Genomic DNA, 21354 nt, shown 5'->3' on the forward strand with positions numbered 1-21354 from the left:
AAAATAGTAATTGCTTCGCTCTAATAGCTTGTCGACTCATCTCCAGCCACTAATTAAGCAGTTGATGGAAAACAGATCTCAATAATCTGCATACTTGCTTAGCCTAACATTGTTCAAGATGTCAATGAGACACTCACGCCACCGTGATGCAAGCCTCCCGCACCACCTGAGAACGCAGGTCTTTTGCCGAAAGCTTAAATGAGCCATCCAATAGGCGCAGGTGCTGGTAGAAACAATCGTAGTCTGTAGCCCCGGCAACCAGCAGAGATCGGATTTTCTTCAGCTGTGGAGGGAGAGGGAGGGGAAAACAAGACCACATCTCTTTGTGGGTTTGTCACAAATGAATGGAAATGCATAGGGAAAACTACATAAAAGCCAGGAAACTCCTTACGTTTCCATAAATACATGTTGAAGAGAGTTTTTTGTAAACAAACCCTATGTATTGTCACAAAGAAAACTCTAGGTCTAGTGCATCCCAATGCATCTCTTCTTGAATGTGGACAGATTCTCACGGGAAACACTATTACTACCACATTTCGCCAAATAATTATTCAATGAACAAGTTCAGCCACTTTTAAATGAAATATGGAGACGTGGTGATTTTAAGTCGGCATGAAATGAAAATTCATCCTATGTACTTTTGTGAATGCATTGTGAATGAATGATTCATTCATGCATGCGTTTCAATTTTTTAATTGTGGTCTAATGTTCAATCAAAATGTCATAACTCAGTCTTCTGGTAAAACAACAGACTTCTCTCTGGTGACTAATGCAGGACTTCTCCAACCATTTAGTCTGCTTAAACTCCACCCCTACAGTATTGACTTTAGGAGTGTAAAAGGACATTCGTCCCGAAATGTCACCGTGCATACAGTAAGACTACGAATAGAGGTGGTCCACCATCCAATCCAGAAGGGGGTGTTGTTTGCTAACTGCCACAACAAGGAAAAGCGCAGAAGAAGAAGAACAGACAGATAGATATACGTGTAATCTCTCAACCAGTGTTTGAACCGCACAAAGACAGAAAAACAGCTTGAGAATAATCTCACGTAGCATTACATTCACCACAGGCAAGTCATTTAGTGTCCACAGCCTGTTAGTTCGCTAGAGAAATGAGCATTTCATTAAGTATATGCACTATATTAGCTTATATACTCAATTATATTTACTTTACCTGTTAGTAATATCTTAATTATTTAATATATATAAAAATTGTCATGAAAACAAGTTATGACAGTAACTGTATACATTTCAAAAATGTATATATTGGTATATTTTTATACAATACAGTTTATGTCGATACACAGTAGATTGATATTATGAGTGCATCTGAAAAATAGTGGAGGACAGCAGTGAGCTGCTGCAGGGAAGTGCATAATCCAATTTGTCCTAAACTTGAGACATGCTTCAAAATAACTTGTAAGACATAGTTAAGGCGTATAGTTCAACACAGCTTACGCCGTCAGATGCTCTGACAGATACTTATGTACTTATGAAATGTGGCGTTTTCCCTCAGTGCACCACAGGTATATTCTCCTTCTGTAAATGTTAAAAGGTCATGCAAATATTTTTATTTTGCTGTCAGGAGTGGACGAGCCTTATGCAAGCGCGTCTCCGTTAAACTTGATGTGCAATTATTGCTTGTTATTGCCCCTACTTATTGCTTGTTTCTGCTGTTTTTTGGGCTGTGTTTTGATCCAGAGGTTCTGTACTCTTTCAAAATATGCGTAATAGCGCCCCCTACTGTATAACAGTGAAAACACAAAAAGCTGGTAATTCGGTCAATGGCGAGGAAAGAGTTGAAACCCCGATATGTTCTCAGTGAAGTTCTTTTTCATTCTTCGCTTAGGGGTAAAACTAAGTTTGAAATACGTGTCCAACAATATACTGTAAGCGAACATCTGACACCGAACACACTGCTCAGAGAGATGGTTAGATGAATATGTAAATATGTGCTGCGAGCTTTCCTCTCAGTAACAAAAACAACAAAATTAGGAAAACAGCAAGCATTTTTTTTAGCATAAATCATAGCAACGTGGATATGTTTGCACAAGCTCTGCAACTCGGCACTCTACTAAAGTCACGTCACGTTTATTTATATAGCACTTTATACAACAGAATGCTTAAAATCAAGCAGCTTTACCATATTAAACATGAAAAACAGTGTCAGTGTCTTGTTTCATCAGATGTACAAATTAATTTTCTACTATAAAAGCGTTTCTTCGCCATGTTCATGTTTTTAATCACACCTGACTTTGACGGACTGAACTGGAAAAGATTTTAGAGTGAAGGAAGGCTGAGCCTCAGCACACACATACCTATTATGAATATCAAATCGAATCAGCAACCATGTTGAGATCACATGACCAGTCGAGCTGACTTCGAATGGTCATGTTAGTTCACTTGATCAATTAATTATGGCTGACTGTAAATAGTGCATTTTTAAACAGTGGCATTAGTAACTGAAAACATGGTTTTGCACAATGCTGCATCCACACCACCAGGTGTCCGTGTCCAAGTGCAAGGCAAATGTCATATCAACAAGCGTAACTTCGACAAAATTGCCTGCATGAGTGTTTAAATCGTGCATGTTGAACTCACCGCACTTGTTCTATGGTCCCAGTCGTGCTTATCGTCAGACAGAACCTCACGGATCTTGTTCAGATTATCCTCCAGGTCCCGTGAGGAGTAGATCTATGCAAGCAGAGAGACACACAGATTGACTTGAGTTTTAGATCAAACACTTCCAAGCCTTTGATCAAACATCATAACGTGAATGTTCTGAAAGCCACAGGTGGATTTGTAACTAGGTTCTGAGGGAATTCAGGAACACTTTCCTCATTTACATGCAAGTGTGTGCGTCTCACCTGAACCGTGGGGACGTCTGTGAACGCTTTGATAAAATCCTCCTCATCCACAGCTCCTGCCACTTCCTTAGAGGCTCCTGAAACACACATGATCGACATCCATTAAAACACAAACTCAAGACAACTATGAAGTTTATGAAGGGCGGATGCATCTGCCTAATGGTGTTTGAGAACTTTCTAATCACGCTAGGAGACAACTGACAGTTCCAGCCGCTACCATAGAAACTGAGCACAATGAGGTGTTACTATGGCAATTGTTGTTTTACTAGGCAAAATGGAGGGTATTCTTTGTCTACTAAGCATGTGATTATGTATTATGTTTATGTGTGATAGAAATAGGTGGGGGAGGAAGTTGTAAACCACATTATATTTTAAAATGTATACCAAATTCAGTGAAATAGCCCTTTGCAACCTATTACAGGACAGAGGAAACTCATCCGACACATTAAAAGCTCTCAATCCTAATGGACTTCCTGTCTGTCTTCCTGTAACTGAATGTTCAATCATGAGGGGGTGTGGCCTGTAAGAACTCCCAAGAGGGGGGAGGAACTGATGAGAGTCTAATAAACACATCAGCGAGCAGTCAGTCAGCCTTCAGGAAACCCCATTTTGGGTGGACCTTTTTTAAAACCCAAAAGCTCTGTAATGAGCCTCAGCAGAAATGTCAATCTATTGTGAACTGCTTATACAAACCCCCCAAAAAAAAAAAAAAAAAAAAAAAAAAAAAAAAAAAAGGTAATTGTGCAAACTTCTCATTCTGCAAAAGCATCAGTGCATGCAGCTACACAAATTACATGAATTATATATGTGCGCTAGTAGTGTTGCATTAGAGCTGCATGATTCTGGATCATGATTTTTTGTTTCAAACTGATTCTCACATGATTCTGAACAGACAACTAAACAAAATAAGTAATTCACTAGAGGTTCTGGAAAAAGGTTAATTGCTGCAGTCTATGTACAAAAAAACTACTTAAAAAATGGTTTGAATGAATGATTCAATGACTCAAATACTTCACGTGTTTCATTATTGGATAAATCAGCATTTTTGAATGAATCTCGTGAATGAATGACTCAATGACAAATAAACTTGTCTCCACCTACTGGCATAATGATGTAATCGATACAATACATTTTTGAAGCGCCAAGTTACTTTCAAAAGGTGTTTTTCTCTTTCGCAGGCATCAGTGTTTACAATGAACTATAAACTTTTATCCTAGTACTTCTGTTATAATATGAATACTTGTAACAGAAATAATGATACTGTGTGGTTGAAAAGATTGTTTGTGAAGCCGTTTCATACCTACACATGACAACTGCTCTCTCTGGCTAAGCGGCAGCACAAATTTAGATTTGAATGTTCTGGTGTGATTTTGTTTATTAGATGTAATAAGGAAAATATAGATTTATAGTAATATAGATTTATAGTAATATAGATATAATAAGGTTTATTAGATGGAGAATTATTGACAATATCGCATGGGTGTTTGAATCAAGGTTGCGACCTTTTAACGATTAATCGTGCAGCTTTAACTTGCATTGAAATAATAAACATACTAAATACTCATTTACTTTGTCAACTTTACTCTTTAGAGCCTCTTTTCTAACTTTTCCTTCAATGATATTCAAGCTTGTAGAACTGGGTGGTAAGATAGTATGTGTCATACAATGATAAGAGATTCTTTTTATGACTGCACAACAAATAGCGTCTAAACTAATAGTAGGTATTTTGTGCATAAACAATGCAAAAACATAAATGAGCAGAATGTGTCCCAAACAAGTCAAGACAGAGAAAAACTGATTAAGTTATTAATCATAATGCAAAGCTCAAAAAATTTAAGGCTACCAAGCAATATCGCAACTTGCTGTAGAATTTAACTGATGAACAGGTACAAGTGTTTGAATATCCACTATTTTACAACTGCTTTGAATGTCACTCATCAAACCAAAATTGAGTCATTTGTTCTAGCTGTTATGTAACGTGAAGCTGCTTTTGCCCTGATGCCAGACTGTATCATTGATATCAGAAAATATTTTAGTTTGTGTCGATCAAGTTCCAAATAACAAAGTACCTTTCATTTGTGAATTATTTAATTCACTGGATGGTCTAAAAATAGGATTTACCACATGGTTATTTAATCTATAAATCATTTTTCATTTAATTTCCAACCAATACATATGACCAGGGCCTGACATGAACTTTTTTGCTCACCAGCCACTGTGGCTAGTGTTTTTCCAAAGTTACAGCCACTCAGCATTTTTACTGGCCACAACTTTGACATCGATACCATGTGGAACAACTGCCATTAGATATTTTTAATATCATCTCATCATTTGGCAGCAGGTATATAAGACTGCTGTCACTTTAAGACTAGATGCCTGTATCCATTATACATGCCATTATACATGCCTGTAAGACCTGTATCCATTATACATGCGTTTTCTTTCTCAACTGTTTACATTCACTTAACACAACTGACTGTGTTTACGTGAATACTCACCGAGACTGGCATTTTGACATTATTTTGTGTGTATTTGACTGTTTAAGCGCAATAAACAGTGAAAAAGAACTCAATTTAGTACTGAGAGGTGGCTTTATGTGCACGCTCTTTGGGTATGATGACAAAATGAGTAAAATTATGCACAATACCACGCCGAAATTCAAGCCCTGTCACACCAACAATATTCATTCAGAGCGAATGAAACGAGTGAGTGAGGGAAGGAGGATTTGTGTGTCAACTTGCTGTCGGAGAGATGAGAGAGTGAGAAAGCGCAGCTGGAATAGTGTATCTATTCTGCAGAAAATAAGTATTGGAAGCGTTTTGGATATTTCAGTATCAATATGTATCGAAAAATCTATATTTTTGAAAATACTGCATTGCACTTAGTTTATTATTTCAGGTGCCTTTTTAAAAGACTACAATTTAAAAAAAAATTATGTATCATGGAAAAATTTTACTGGCAAAAGTGGCCAGTAGGAGTGACTGCGTTACATGCCACTGCTGAAATCCACCTGTCAAGCAATGCATATATATGAAATTATTCATACCATAATAATGCTTTTTTTTTTCTTTTTTTTTTTAGACATAACGCCCAGCCCATAAGCTTAAAATACCTTCCTGACAACACAGACTAATTGGGTCTGTCATCAGTGATTAGTGGAATATTTTGTATTTAAACTTTTTAAAGTTCAGGATATATGAATGCAATCTCACACGTGTCTCACCTGTCTTGGCAGTGGCACTGGGTCGTCTGGAACTGCTGGCAGAGTCTCCAGGTTTCTTGGGGACTTTGGGTACTTTGAACGCAGCCTGAGCCGATGACGGCCTGCTTCCATCCACAGAGTCATCATCGTCAAAACTACGATCTGAGAGAAGCAACGAGAAGATGAATCAATTGGTTATCAAAGTCAAGACATGCAGGCATCATAATAATAGACTCCACACAAATTTTGCTCTAGACTTACTGCACAAAGATAAGCAAAAACCACCTATTTCTGTGCCAACTTGCATAGTCTCAAATTCTCGTTCCAATGCAGTTGGTTCAATAAAAAGGAAATCTGTCAGAATATATCAACAAACAATTCCATTTCCTCTGAAACCCAATAGGTCTATATCATCAAGTATGGCAAGTACAGGTCTAATTTCCTCCCCACCACAATATCAGCTTAAGTAATCAATGACCAGCCCAGAACCTGGACCTATTAGGGGCCTATCAATCACTAAAAAGCAAAAACAGGAAGTATAGGCACCGTTAATCACTCGCACACAAAGAGAAATGCCTTCAAAACACAAATACTCCACACAGCCACCCACACACAAGAACAGATTGGGCGCTTCCAGTAAAGAGCAAGGCTTGAAGAACACAAGCGGTCTTTCGTTTCATCTACCAGCTACTAAAAACACCCAAATCTCCACGGCACCTGGGTGACACCCATTTTCTGCACGGATTCAGACGTCAACGTTCATTTGAGACACCAGCAACATTTCAAACAGGTACATCTTGAGAAGACACTCACAGTCACAGATGCGTTTGCAGATGAGACGCCTCATGCCTGAAGGCGGGCGTGGCTCTCTCTCGTATCCGAGGCAACGCCCAAGTTGCCTCTCACATGACAGTGGTTTTCACGGTGACAAAATATCCCCAGACGGATCGGCAAGGCAGGTACCACAGTTCGCAGAAACCACCACCCAAAAGCTGGTCGGCATCTTCTCTCTCAATTACTCTCCCGCTCCATCCCCCCTCGTCTCCTGCTCCATCACTCCCTCGCACTTTGCTGCGCACCGTGCCCCCTCCTTCCCAGCACCCGAAGAGCCAATCAGGAGAGTGATGACATCATCTTTAACCAGCCAGTGAGCTTTGAGATTTGAGGATGCTGCTTGCATGTCAATGTGGCTCATTTTGTCTGGAGCTCAAGCTAAGCTAATTAGCATCACGTCGCTGCATGATCATCTTGGTTTAAACACATTCACGGTCAAATGCTCACAGGGGAATTATGGCTGAATAAAATGCATAAATACAGATGAGAAAGAAGGCCACACCCCTACAGCTGAGACTTGGTCTTTGTTTGCATATGAAAGTGTGTGTGTGTGTGTGAGTGTGTGTGGGCAATCGGCATTGTGACCCCGTTACTAAGCCAAGAGCTGATTGCACTGACACATTATGGATGCTGACCCCACTAGCGGGGCTGAAAGGGCTCTGTGTGCCTGCCTATGTGTGTAGCATTATTAGCATAGTAGCATAACCCGCCCTTTGTTCAGACAGGAGGGCGTGAACAACAATTCAACAAGGACGGGCCAATGACGACGGTAGAGGGCTAGATCAATCGAGAATGAGGCTAGCCAAAAGGAACAAAACAGCAACAGGAAGCGAAGGAGAGAAAGAGAAAAGTGGGGACAAGCTGAAGGGAAAAGGGGGAAAAAGGGACAAAAGGCAAGGATGGAGCAAGAGAGAGAGAGAGAGAGAGAGAGCTGGCTGCTTGCAAAAGGCTGTTGCCATGACGACAAGATCAGCCCACATCAGTGGATTTGAAAGATTGAAAAAAATAAATAAAAAAGGCTGAATCACATTGGTTTGAATTTTTTGGTCAGCCAAAAATGGCTTTCTGAAATCATTAAACTAAAACTTTTATCATTTATATTTTTTGTTAAGAAGAATAGCAAATTATGAGTTGAAATATTTTTCAAAGCAATATTTGCTTCAAAGCAAGCTTCTTTACTTATGATAGTTAGGTTGCATTTTTTTGTGATTATTTTGGGGGGCCGCCCATCAAAAAAGTCTGAGACATCAATGAAATGTAGCGTACGGTCATACACTAGAAGATAAGTGTAAAAAATGAAACAACTTTATAATGTAAAATAACATTATCCATTGAAACAGTAATATACCATAAAACTATAAAACACTATAAGTCTTTTTCGAGAAAGTAACCTATAGGCTACTTTCTCAAATGACAAATATTACCCAGAATGAATTGTTTCACGGTATATTACTTCTTTATATTACAATGCATTCTGGGTAATATTATTTGTCCTTTTTGAGAAAGTAGCCTATTAGGTTACTTTCCTGAAAATGACTAATATCACCCAGAATGCATTGTTTTTATGGTATATTACTGTTTCAATGGAAAATGGTATTTTACTGCGTAAATTTGTTTTGTTTTCTTACAGTCATTTTTAGAGTGCAAGTCAACGCACAATTATTTATATTCAATCAAAATTTGAATGGTGAATAGGCTAAAAAAATACATAACTACTTAGAGTTGTAATTTTATTATATTGTGACACAGTTATCGATATAAAAAAAGTATCACCACCACATTGCCAGTTATGACGAATAGTAGTATGTAACACAGCAGAGGTCATGTAAAAATAAACACTAGTATATGACACATTTCTCAGTCAAAACTGACCTGGAAACAGTCTAACTGCCATTAACACCCTATTGATTATTGCTTGGCGACTAAGTGAGGATTGATGTCTGAGTCCTCACTGGTCAGTCCGTAACTTAACTGGCTATTTAATCTGGTTACCAGGATTACGAAGAGAAGGACTTGAAGCCATTTACCCTGAAACAAACAAACAGAGAGCAGCCTTTGTAGTATGCCCACCAAAACGTACAGCGAACACAAGTACTCTAAAGCTTTAAAGGTTCATTTATAGTCAAGAGACACACAGCATCTCAGAGTACTTCAATTTCCAGGGCAAGAACTGAAGAGTCTAATAATGGGTAGCGGTGGCAACAAAATGCCCTAGAAACCAGGTCACACTTGAACTCCCAAGGGACTAAACCCACTGATGCAGAAACCAATATAACTAGTATATCAGAGAGTATATAATGCAGTATATCCTGATCAAACTCCATTGCTTTAATGGTTGGCGACTTTAGAAAAGAGTTTGTACCAACTTGTCTTTAAAGTGCAGATTATAAACTGAAAGAATTCCCATAGGAGAGAGTATTTTCTGGACAACAACGCCTTGTTTTTTCCAAAAAAACTGACTGATTTGCATCCAATTCAGCTAAAAAGAGAGTAATGCATACCTAACATACACAAACAACAACACAACAGCTTACCAGTAATTTCTATACTAAATAGATAAACGCACTCACCGTCTCCATCGTCACCCACAGACATGGCTTTAATGCTTCTGAGAAGAGGCTCTTTCACTCTCTCCTTCTCTCGTCCTTCTCTCTCTCTGTCACGCTGTGTCAGAGTAATGCTGTGACAGGCGCAGCTCTCTCTATAACCCTCTCCTCACAGCGGCTCCATTGGCAATGCCATTGGACAGAAAAAAACTCTTTGAATGTCGCCCACTTTGTCTTATGCCAAATTTAAAAATGACTGGTGAGGAAGTTGGCTGCATGGTGATCGACCCCCTTCCTGTTCTTATACTGAAATCTGGCAAGATCTTAAGGTGCATGGCCAAGTAAAATCAGTTTTGGACATTGACCAATACATTTGAGGAGACATGTTGAAATGTGTTGGGTCTGTGAGATCAATATGAATCTGATTTTATCCATTTAAATGCCTGTAGCAGCAGAGGAAAAATCTGAATCTGTTTCCCAGATTATAGGCAATGGGTTTGCTTTAGTGCTGTATTAAACAGAGCAGTTACTACTTTAAGTTGAGATATTAACAAATTCGAGTCACTAATTTAGATTAATGGGTACTCCATAGTTAGTCTCAAAACTCACTTATATCCAAGGTCATGAAATATAGCTAATTGCTTCAAAACACACAATAATAAATAATTCAGGTAAGTTCAAAGCAGCAGGACAAAGTAAGTGGTGACTGGAAAAGAGTTGAACCAGCAGTAAACACAGATGCATATACTCAACGATTATACTGTTACACTACGCATTTAACTAAATATTCAAGATCATTGCAACCACAGGTAAAAATCAGAGATGCACAATAATAAAATGTGATCAAATTTGATACTGATAAGCCAACAAAATCCACTAAGTGCTGCTATTAAAAATAAATGTTTTTTTTAGTATTTCATTTGACTATTTTACTACTAATATTATTTAAAAATAACCTAAAAAAAAAAAAAAAAAAAAAAAACACTAAAAACTACAATTATTTTTTTAAATGCTACAAGTGAGCAGCAAAACATATGAACAGCATGAAAAAAAGAGAGATATTTCTTAGATTTGCATTTAGTTGTGTTATTAAATTATTTTGAATTATTTTTCACTGGTAAATAAGTAACATTTAATTGAGCTTTTAATAAATAAGTGAGCATTAGATTACAGCAAACAATCTAAAAATGTAAAAAATAGGGGGAAAGGGCACAATTAAATATCCCTCAAAAAAAACACTAAAAAAAAATTATATATATATATATATATATATATATACACATCATCAGCCAGTAACCAATATGGTACAGATTAGGGATGTCAATTTACATAAATTCCCATAATCGAACATCGATTAAACCTATTGATGGAGAAACCATTGTAACTAGTTTATCAGAGAGACATAATGCAATGTATTCTGATCAAACTCCATTGCTTTAATGGTTGGCAACTTTAAAGACAAGTAGGTACAAACTCTTTTTAACAGACAATTGCGAATTATAAACTGAAAGAATAGCAATAGGAGAGAGTAGCTTCTGGACAATAATGGTACAGATCGGGGATGTCAATTTATATTAATTCCCATAATAGATCATCGATCAATCGTTAACCTAAAACTCTAAAATCTGAAGTGTGTGGGGGAGGGGCTACTAGGTTATCATGTTACTTAACCACTTGCATCATAAACACAAAATATGTTGTTTTAAAGCTTAGAAGCTTGGCTTTACAGTGAATATAGGGAATATGACCATCACTTAACAAGTGTGTTTAAACTTGCCGAAATATTAGAAGTGCTCTATTTTCAAAGCGTGAAAATGTGAACTGTAAAATCATCATACATAACAGACATTATGTACGACAACAGTGTCATATATCGTAGAACAGGTCTCAACTAGCAGAATCCAATAAGCATATCCGTTTCAGTCAGAAACCAAACTATACCAAGTATTTGTATGAAAAAGCGCCACCGATGTACGTGTAAACAGTATAAACACAATGCTTTTGTACCACAATTATGTTTGTAACTTTGCAAAACATTAGTAAACCATAGTAGATCACATATCTTTATTCAGAGCAGGTGGATTCGAACGAGCCCAAACACAACATAAGACAATGCGTAGATCACAGAGTGACATGACATGCTGTTTTGCTAAAGCTATAGGACTTCTGGGTTTTGATTGCACCGCGATCATGACGCAGTGCTTTCCAACGTCATTTGAAAGTTCAACCAATGGAAACTGGATCTCAGGTGTGGTAGGTGGGTATAGTGGGTAGGGACGATGTGTAAAGACCAATCCGACACTGTTTCACAGCTCCATTGGTTTGATCGCTCAGATTGACAGATGTTGATTTACCATAAGCCACAGAATTGGGTTTTTTTGAGCCCTTGGTTAATTATGTTTCAAAATCAATGACTAGCCTAGTATCTCTGGTAAGAACTGTCCCTCCACCCATGTCAAAGACATTGCTGAACACAAGAACCCATAAACACATGTATAAACACGTTTACCCCAGCTGCAACTATGAAAAAAGCAATCATGGAATACCTTGTTAAGTCGCTGTAAAACACATTACTGCACCACAACAACTCTACACCACAAGCAAATGTGAGCAGCACAGTGTGATCCATCTGGAGATCCAGCTCTGCCATCACATGACATATGCCAAATACATCATGGAGATTTCCAAGGCCGTGGAAGTCTGACACCGTCTCCCCTTTTTAGATGCTAGCACTCACGTTAAAGCTAACTTACTGGAGACCGAAGGGGCATGCAGAAATCCAGCATTAAGTCATAGCCAATCACTTTATGTTCATGTTAACCCTCTAGTAATGCTAATGCTAATGAAAAACACAAGGATTAGCATTTAGATTAAAGTAGCATTGCGGTTAAAGCTGGGGCTCAGATGTCAAAGCTTATGTTCAGGACTGTGGTCAAAGACACTGACAAAGACTAATATTAGCATTGTAACTGTAGCTAATGGAGACAAGTGTTGCAAACAAGATTTAGCTAGTTAAAAGCTAACTTACCATGACTCGGGCTGAGAGCCATGTTCCCCGAATTCAGCACTTCATCAAAACGGTTCAGAATGGCCTGTAACCTGAAACAAACAGAACAGAGATGATTTGAGATTGATATTAAAATCATTACACAAAACTTTAGCACACAACAATAGCATGAATATTATTAGTCACATTTTGACTATCCTATCCAAGAAAAAACAATCACAAAGTAAGGCATTATCAAGGCAATATCAAATAGTCACAATAATTTTGCTGGCCACATGCGCTACTGTTCAAGATTTTGGGGTGGATAAGATTTTCTAATGTTTTTGAAAGAAGTCTCTTATGCTCAGCAAGGCTGCATTTATTGAATCAAAAATACAGTAAACTGAATGCATCCTGAAATCAAAACAAAATCAGACCTCAAATTTATGATTTTAACACGCTTATTATTTTGCCATCAAGTTTACTAAAACCGTGTCATTTGTTGTAAAAACAGATCAGTTCATTTTCATGAATCTGTTCATGCATTAAAATATTTTACTAAAAAAAAACATACATAGGTAAATATTACTTTTTTTTTTTACCAAGTATGAATAGATTGGTGCATATGAATAAAAATGATAAATATTCTTCCTTGTCGATTTAGCAAAAAAGCAGTCTTGAAAGCATGCCTATTTTAAATATTTTTAATTCAATTTTTACTGTTTTTTACTTCTGCATTAAATAATTTTATTGTACTTTACCCAATGGCTGTTTGGTTGAAATTGTGGATTTACTGAGTAGAAAAAATATCAATATCAACAAAAGGCTGAAAAATACAGAGAGTTCCATTTGTTTTTAGTAATATCACCCAGCCATAAAGTGATGGTATGGTGCAATGAAAATGCAATAAACAGTCTCACTGCATAACAAAAAAGCTTTCTGAAGTAAAACACATCTTGCATATTTCTGTTGCAACAGCATCAAAGGCCTTAATCTGTCATTCACAATAATGCTGCTTCTGATAAAGACAAACAAATACAGACAAGTCTGCCTTTCTACACATTCATGCACTGCTGTCAGAACCCGACCAACATCACTCACAGAAAATGTTCAGTAGCTTTAAAAGGATGCATGATATAATCGGCCACCATATCCTTAACGGCAGATATATGTTCATTTTTAATGTTACCGTTATCGGCCTGATAAGACAATTTGGCCGATATATATTAAAGCCGATTTTCTTCAGCTGAGACACTTTAGATGTGCACTGTCATCCATTATGGTTTTAGATTGCTTGAAATATGATTGAAATCACTTGAAAAAGCAAAATACAGTTAAGGGCAATGTACAGTTCTCATTATAATATTATAATGAGAACATTATAACTGTGTGCTTGGGACATGGCTTTTAATGGTGAAACGTTTGTTTTTGTTTTTTTGTAATATAAAAATTTTGATTTAGATTTATCTGCCAATATATCGGTTATCGACTTTCAAATATAAAGAATAATCGGTTATCGGTATCGGCCAAAATGTTCATATCGGTGAATCCCTACCTTTAACTTTTTTCCTTAACTTTTAAAATGTTTCAGCCATAAAATATGTATTAAAATGCAATTATGATGCAAAGCCAAACATAATATGACACAGACAAACCACACAGTGATAACCACTGTAACAAATGGGAGCATTACAAAAAAAAAAAAAAAAATATCATATTTAAAACAAAGCACATCTGCAGAGTGCACTTACAAGTCATTGTTTAATTACTAGTCTTGAAGTGACTGCCAAACACAACAAGACTATTTTCAGCACAAGGAACAATTAAGAAGACACCAAAGCACAATCACTGTCCTTCACCGATCCAATGTATAGCAGATCGAATATTAAAGTACAGCTTCAAAATATCAAGAAAGATGCTTAAACCCTGCATAAGACAAAACGATATTTGGATGAATTTGTTGGCCCCGCAGTCCTACAGCCATACACCAATAAGGTGCGCATTTACTTTCTCACACGTAATATGCATGTAAATGCACAGTCAACGCCACATGTGAGATGTTGCATGTTTGTGTGTGTCCTTAACACAGTGCTTGCAGTCCAGATGAATCAGGAATGTTCTTACACATGTACAAACACACACAGATCATCAATCCCTATTAACGAAACCGATTTAGGATCTCTGCTCTTTCTAACCAAAATGGTGCCTCTGCAGAAGACAAGAGGAGCTAAAATGCAACAAGACAGAGAGAAAGTGAATAAACAGTCAAGAACGAGAAGAAAAAAAGAACATGCGACGAGATGAAGAAAGGGAAAAGGGTAAAAGAGGACAGCATGCGAGGTCCCACCCACCTGCTCAGACATACTGCCCTTCATATACAGCCAAGGATCGCTGAAGAGCCTCCACTGCCGTGTGTCTGTCGCAGAAAACTAAGAAACTGTTCACCGGTTTGTGTGTGTGTGTGTATGTGTGTGTGAGAGACAGCGCAAAGAATCTATTCCCCTTTACATAACCTCCTGTCTGGAACACACACCAGTGGGAGGGGCTAAAGCTGTGGAGCTCAGAGACAGGGCTCCCACCCCTCCCCCCTCCAGGCATGGACACACACACACACACTTAAGCAACGCTCGCATTCCCCCTCTCCTCACTGTCGCCCCCCGCGTCTTGCCTTGGCTCAGTCAGTTCCGACTGCCCTCTCGCGCTCCTTCCTTCCTGTTTTGACTGACACAGTCCCCAGCTCACATCCCTGTCCTTTCAAACCGTATTCATGTCAACAACACACATGTCCTTTCTTGTACCCGCTATCTCTTGGTCAGATGAGGGCAGTGCAGACACTGAATTACAGTATTTGTATGTACAGTTGCTTAGAGTGATTTTCGGCATGTGTGCCCAACCCTCGGGTGTGAGAGATCAGATCAGATCAGATCACATCAATATGATGTGATGCAACAGGATTCCAAAGGCAAAGTGTAAGAGACAAACAACATCGGCCCTCAAAATTATACAAGAGAGAAAAGTGTGAACTCAAAAATTCTCTACCAACTATTTTTTTATTGGCCAATATTAGAGATTATTTTTTATTTAACTTGTCAGTATTGGATATGTACTGTTAAAAATTGGATATTTAATACAATCTGTCAAAATAATTTGTCTTTGTGATCAATGCTAAATATTTAAAATTCTATACTAACTTATGCAAATAAATTAATGATAAAAGATTTTTTTATTAAAGATACTAATGTATCATGCAAATCTAATATTCAAGGATGCATTATATGCATAAATAGATTCTTTAGCATTTAAAAATGACATTTTAGACTTGTAGTTCTGTTGATTTTTAACATTTAAAAAGTGTTCTAATATAATTTTTCAAAATGTGTGTGTATATATAACTTTTGGGGTGTGACGTTGCACTTAGCTCATGAGACGATACATGATATTGGGTTTATATAAGGCGATATTTTAACTATTTTAAGAAATCAAGACATATGACTGGAAAAATAGTCTTATTCAACTGAAAGTCACATAATGCAAAACAATGCAGGTGCATTTTGAAATGTTTTAACTGATTTGGGCTGTCACTAATGATTATTTTGGTAATCAATTGATAATTTTAACAGTTAATTAAATAATCGCTAATATTGTTTTTGTGGTAATAAAAATAGATCTGAGTGAACAATAACCTTTAAAATGACTTAAAATACAGATTTAAAAACAATTAAAACAATAAATGGTTCAAATAATGTATCAAAAGAAATGTTATGGTTTTACTAAACAACACTGTTAAAATACATGCAATATTCATAATAAAAAACATAATTAAAATGCAATATACATAATATAAACAATAAATTTATAACAAATGCCTGCAGAGGGTGCCAAATGTCCTGGTGACTGTTGTTGTTACACTTTACAGCATGATCAAATCTTTGTTTAACATTGGCCAAACAACATTTAATTCAAATGTTCACTTAATCTTTAATATTTAGCCACTTCTTTATGATAGAAATGCTACAGCCACTGCAATTTCGTGAACAAGAACATGTGGACATCAAACTCTGAGCGAGGGTTTAAACTTATTTTGAAATCATGATGAACCTGCAACGCATATATTTATTTAATTGAATCGCAGCCTTTGTGATTTCACAATAGCACTATGCTATATTATGATTTTTAAATGGTTTTAATATATCGAGCAGCCTTAGAAGACTAATAAGTAGTCTAATAATGCTGATATTGCGAGACTTTTCACTAGGGCTGCAACAACGAATCGATAAAATCGATAAAATTTGATTATTAAAAGAGTTGGCAACGAATTTCCTTATCGATTCGTTGTGTCGCGCGACTATTACGCCTGTCAATGAGACGCGGAGATAAAAAGGCGTGGTTGAGCGAGAAGCAGAGCGGAGCAATAAATAAATAAATAAACAGCAGAGCGGAGCAAAAATAAATAAATAAATAAATAGCCGAGCGGAGGTAGAGGAAAGACCATCGGAGAGACCCGTGACGTTGTTCTGAACAGGCGTGCCGTTGTCAGGACCCCCGCAGTTTTGAAAAGACAGAAATCGACCCCCGCACTTTTGATACGGGCTGCTTCAATCAGTCACACTATATCATCTTTTAGCTTTGGATATTTTCTTTCAAATGAGACCATTTTCACGTTTTTCACGCTTTCGTTCATAAATAATAAACTGTTTTGTCGCGAATGTAAAGAACAGGAAATGCGCTTCGAACAGAGAAACACGCGATCTCCAAACAATCGATCAAAGCGTGCTAACGTTTTAGGACAGGTCGATGGTATATAAATCATGCCCGAATGTCAATCAAGCCAAACCGTCCATTCATAAACCGAGAATTTGACCACTTGACAAGGTAAGGAGGCTGATCTCTCAGGTTGACGCGCGAGCTGGCTTGACCAAAGTTTTCGTGAGGATTTAAGGTTTATGGACTGCTTTGATTTTGGTAATTACATCTAGAAAGATAAAAGCATTGATGGCATCTATAAAATAGATATCTGAAGGCGAAACAAAAGTGATATTGCCTCGTCCATTGAGGAGGACGCACGAGAGGAGACCTGCTCGTTTAATTGGTATGTGTACTGTAATACTGCATTTACAATGCTAATCAGTGGCATACATTTCGATTGCGAACGTGAAAATCCAAAAGACCATGACTAAAACTAAATCAAAATTTGCTGTCAAAATTAACACTGATCTGTTGTCATGTATTTATTCTGTGCTTTGTCCCATATCGGTTATTGTTGACAAATATATTTGCTTGTTGTACTTTTTAAATTTCATTTTAAAGTTTTTTATAGCACTTAGTCATCTTAAGCTAAACAAAATTATACATCTTTTTGTGCAATTTATATAATAAAAAAAAGCCCTATATATTTGGCAGATGTAAAACATACATGTGTATGTTTTTTGTGTTAGTCCATTTGTGTTTTATTACTTTAACAGCTCAGGGATGTTAAAAGAGCAACCTGTTTTTGCACGTTCTGAGGATTTTTTTCTGTTTTTGAATAAAAGGTTGGAAATTAATTTCCCCCCTCCGATTCATCGATTAATCGTAAAAATAATCGACAGATTAATCAATTATTGAAATAATCGTTAGTTGCAGCCCTACTTTTCACCTTGCCGAGAAATATTGTCACATTTTAATATTGTGAAGCACAAGATTGTCAAACCCCTAATAAACTACATTTTTTATCAGCCAGAATTTTAGTATGATGCAACCTTACACCGTGTCCTAACTAGACGTAATGCGATCAAATTCCAGAGACAAGCAATTAGACTAACCACACCAGACGTGACATGACTATGAGATATGCACCAAAGTCCCTTTAACGCAAGTCATTTCACTTGTCGGCCATCTTTAAAACATCTCTTAGACAGCTGCTTCAGTGATGCAAGTACAGCTATCTCTTTAAATGGTGAAACATCAAATTCTCCAAAACAGATCACCAAGCTTACAATTCAATTTCATATTTGAAATCACCAATGAAATCTGACAACAACCATCTCAAAGTTTGTTTCTAAACTCTCAAATCTTGTCAAATCACATGCATCTCAAAACACTGACTGTTTCTATTGCAACCGGAGCTTCTAACAGCAGCTGCAGTGATGCAATGACTTTACCAACTGGCGACTGACTCTTTTATTTAGAAGGCGGGACTTAATCCATTGCACTTTCTCCCATTCATAGTAATGAGTACACCATCTTTGTCTTTGACTGCACTCAACAAAATAGATAAGTACATAATGAAATTCTTAAATATTAAACATGATTAAAAATACATACCGAGTGTCTGAAACAATCTGTCATAGAATACACTTGTTTGTTCACATTGATTAGACAGTTCATTCTTGTTTTATATATTAATTTTCAAGATATGAGGTGAATTAACCAATGTCGCCTTCAGTATGCCTTAAAAGTCACACAAAATGATATTCAAACTCACATTAAATTCTTTTAACATTAAAGCACATAATCAGTACCTGAGATTATCATTGTCATACTTTGCATGTTTTTCCAACCGCAACGTCGCAGAAATAGAAACAGTTTCTAAAACAGAACAAAAACCCTGATTAACATGGAAAAGATACCTTTTATCGTGTGTTGTGGCGTAGAAAAGCAATGAAATGCACAAAATAACAAACTGCCTTGAACATATCCTTCACCAATGCAGACACAAGCACCTTTGTGTTTCTGACCAGCGGTATTGTCTGAGATAACGATGTGTCAGAGTCATAACCATGTCACACACCAGACAATCTGACACATCTCACCGTTGCTATGGGCTGACCCCATATAGTTCAGTTTATATTAAAACATCTGGACTACACTAAACATGAATCACTCTGAACTTTAAATCTGAATCCTGGAAGAACTATTATAGTGTAACAGTGCCAAAATTTAGGACCATAAAACCATAAGAGGATAAAAAGACAACAACACAGATTCCACCAGAAATGAATCCATTATGTATAGAAAAAAATTAGATTCAGCATCATTCACTGGCATTAGTAAAGTGATCATGAAATGTTCAAGATGCGGCCAATGGAGTCTGTCCAAGCGCCCGAAGCCTCTTACATCAGACAGAGAGGAATGCAGGAGTATTAGACAGTCTTCAAAAACTCAATTTATCGCAGATCAACAGTGCACACTGATGTCAGCCTGCAAGATTTTATCAGATTACAAGGAATCCTTTTTTTAAACACAATGTAAATAGAATTTCACCATTCAGTAATAGGAGACCCATGAAGTAATTTCTTAGTAAGTTTACAGTATACACAATCACAAACACCCTCCTTTGAATCTACAGACTTTAATGCAGTGAAAGTACTGAAATACTCAATAGAAATGCAATGATAGCGTAATAAATAGTTGATATGATAATCTAATGGTGTTTCAGTGCTCTTTGGTTTTTATTAAATCAATAGGCTGATCTCAAGAGAAAATGGTCAAGTAATCCCTCCAAGGGTTTCTGTGTAGAAAATTAATATGCTCATAAGACACAAAAATGTCCACAATGATCTATTAATGTAGTCTACCAAAGATTGAGCAAAAAATATATGCATGCAAAATACAGGTCAGTATGGATGCAAATTGCACCCGCAAAATGTTATATCATGTAAACAGTGTGCATTCAAATTGAAGATTCAAAGATTTGATGTTCAAAATTATTTTTTTATACACTCTAAATCCATGTTGCAATGACTTAAGTGTAATGATGTGTTTTCGGAAACACTTCAGTATAGGGAACACAAACTATACTATGTCTTTTCCCCTCAATAAACTCTTAATTTACTGTTTATTAATAGTCAGTAAGGTAGTTAAGTTTAGGTATTGGGTAGGATTAAGAATGTAGAATAACATCATGCAGAATAAGGCATTAATATGTGCTTAATAAGTACTAATAAATAGCCAATATACTAGTAATATGCATACTAATAAGCAATTAGTTAATAGACTAAAATAAAGTGTTACCGTGTTTTCTTTTTTACTTGTGAATTCTGTTATTTCGATAGTCCTATGTATGGAGACATACAAAGCATACAAAATGTTGTTACGTAGTTTGCAACTACATGTCAACAAAGTGATTAATTCGCAACTAGGAGTCAACTAACTAATTTAGAGTATAAGTAGACTGTTAGGTTATGGTTAGGGTTAGTAGAATAAGTTGACGTACTTGCAAAGTTACTTATAGTAGAATGATTGGGAGAATCAAAATAAAGTGTTAGACAGTCTACTAATACGCTAATGGAAGTTAGTTGACATGTAGTTGCAAAGTTACTAATAGTTAGTAGAATGTCTAAAGTGGACTATCAAAATAAAGTGTAAACATGAATTCAAGTGAAATCACTTTCATTCCAATATATTTCAAATCTTGTAAAATACACCTAAATTAATAGGCTATACTCTACATGCATATGCTATATAGTCATACTTAATTGGTCATACTTGAAAAGGCTAGTATTCAATAAGAGCCACAAATGAGTCGCAAAAAGCTCCTTTAAATACGGGTGTGTCCAACCGGTGTGCATGTGCTACTATTTATACACTTATAAATCACTCACAATACACCCACAAACAATCTGCTAGATTGAAGTCATTAAAACTGACTCATATCAGAGTAATTATACCAATCCAGAAACTGTCAACACAACCGTGGTGTAGGCAAAACACATGATTGGGTTTGGGACAGAATGATGCTCGTTGGCTTGGCGCAGTATCATTAAGTTGATAAGATAAATATTTCTAGAAAGCTTGTGGGTTCAACAGTAAATCATACTAACCGTGCAGATGGTAGATCTCTTTTGTTGAGGTCCACTCTCACTTTCTCTCCTACATGCCGATACACCTCCACTAGAGTTGATATAGCAGCCTCCCGTACCTGTGGAACACACAACACAC

General features: G+C 36.7%; 1 protein-coding gene across 36 annotated transcripts in view; it reads right to left on the reverse strand.

The window, feature by feature from the left end:
- clasp2 (cytoplasmic linker associated protein 2) overlaps positions 1–21354 on the reverse strand; it is a 61036-nt gene that overhangs the window by 28954 nt on the left and 10728 nt on the right. For 35 of the 36 annotated variants that reach the window (XM_067411811.1, XM_067411806.1, XM_067411797.1 and 32 more), the window contains 6 exons: positions 21237–21334; positions 12478–12548; positions 6091–6231; positions 2868–2944; positions 2602–2694; positions 138–283 (listed from right to left, as the gene is read on the reverse strand). In XM_067411811.1, coding sequence (XP_067267912.1) covers positions 138–283; positions 2602–2694; positions 2868–2944; positions 6091–6231; positions 12478–12548; positions 21237–21334 — 626 coding nt within the window. Of the gene's footprint in view, positions 1–137; positions 284–2601; positions 2695–2867; positions 2945–6090; positions 6232–12477; positions 12549–14786; positions 14896–21236; positions 21335–21354 lie in introns of those variants that run through there. The other variant, XM_067411813.1, reaches the window with a different exon arrangement.

Source organism: Chanodichthys erythropterus, chromosome 15 (assembly GCF_024489055.1).
Source record: "Chanodichthys erythropterus isolate Z2021 chromosome 15, ASM2448905v1, whole genome shotgun sequence".
In the NCBI taxonomy this organism is placed as follows: Eukaryota; Metazoa; Chordata; class Actinopteri; order Cypriniformes; family Xenocyprididae; genus Chanodichthys; species Chanodichthys erythropterus.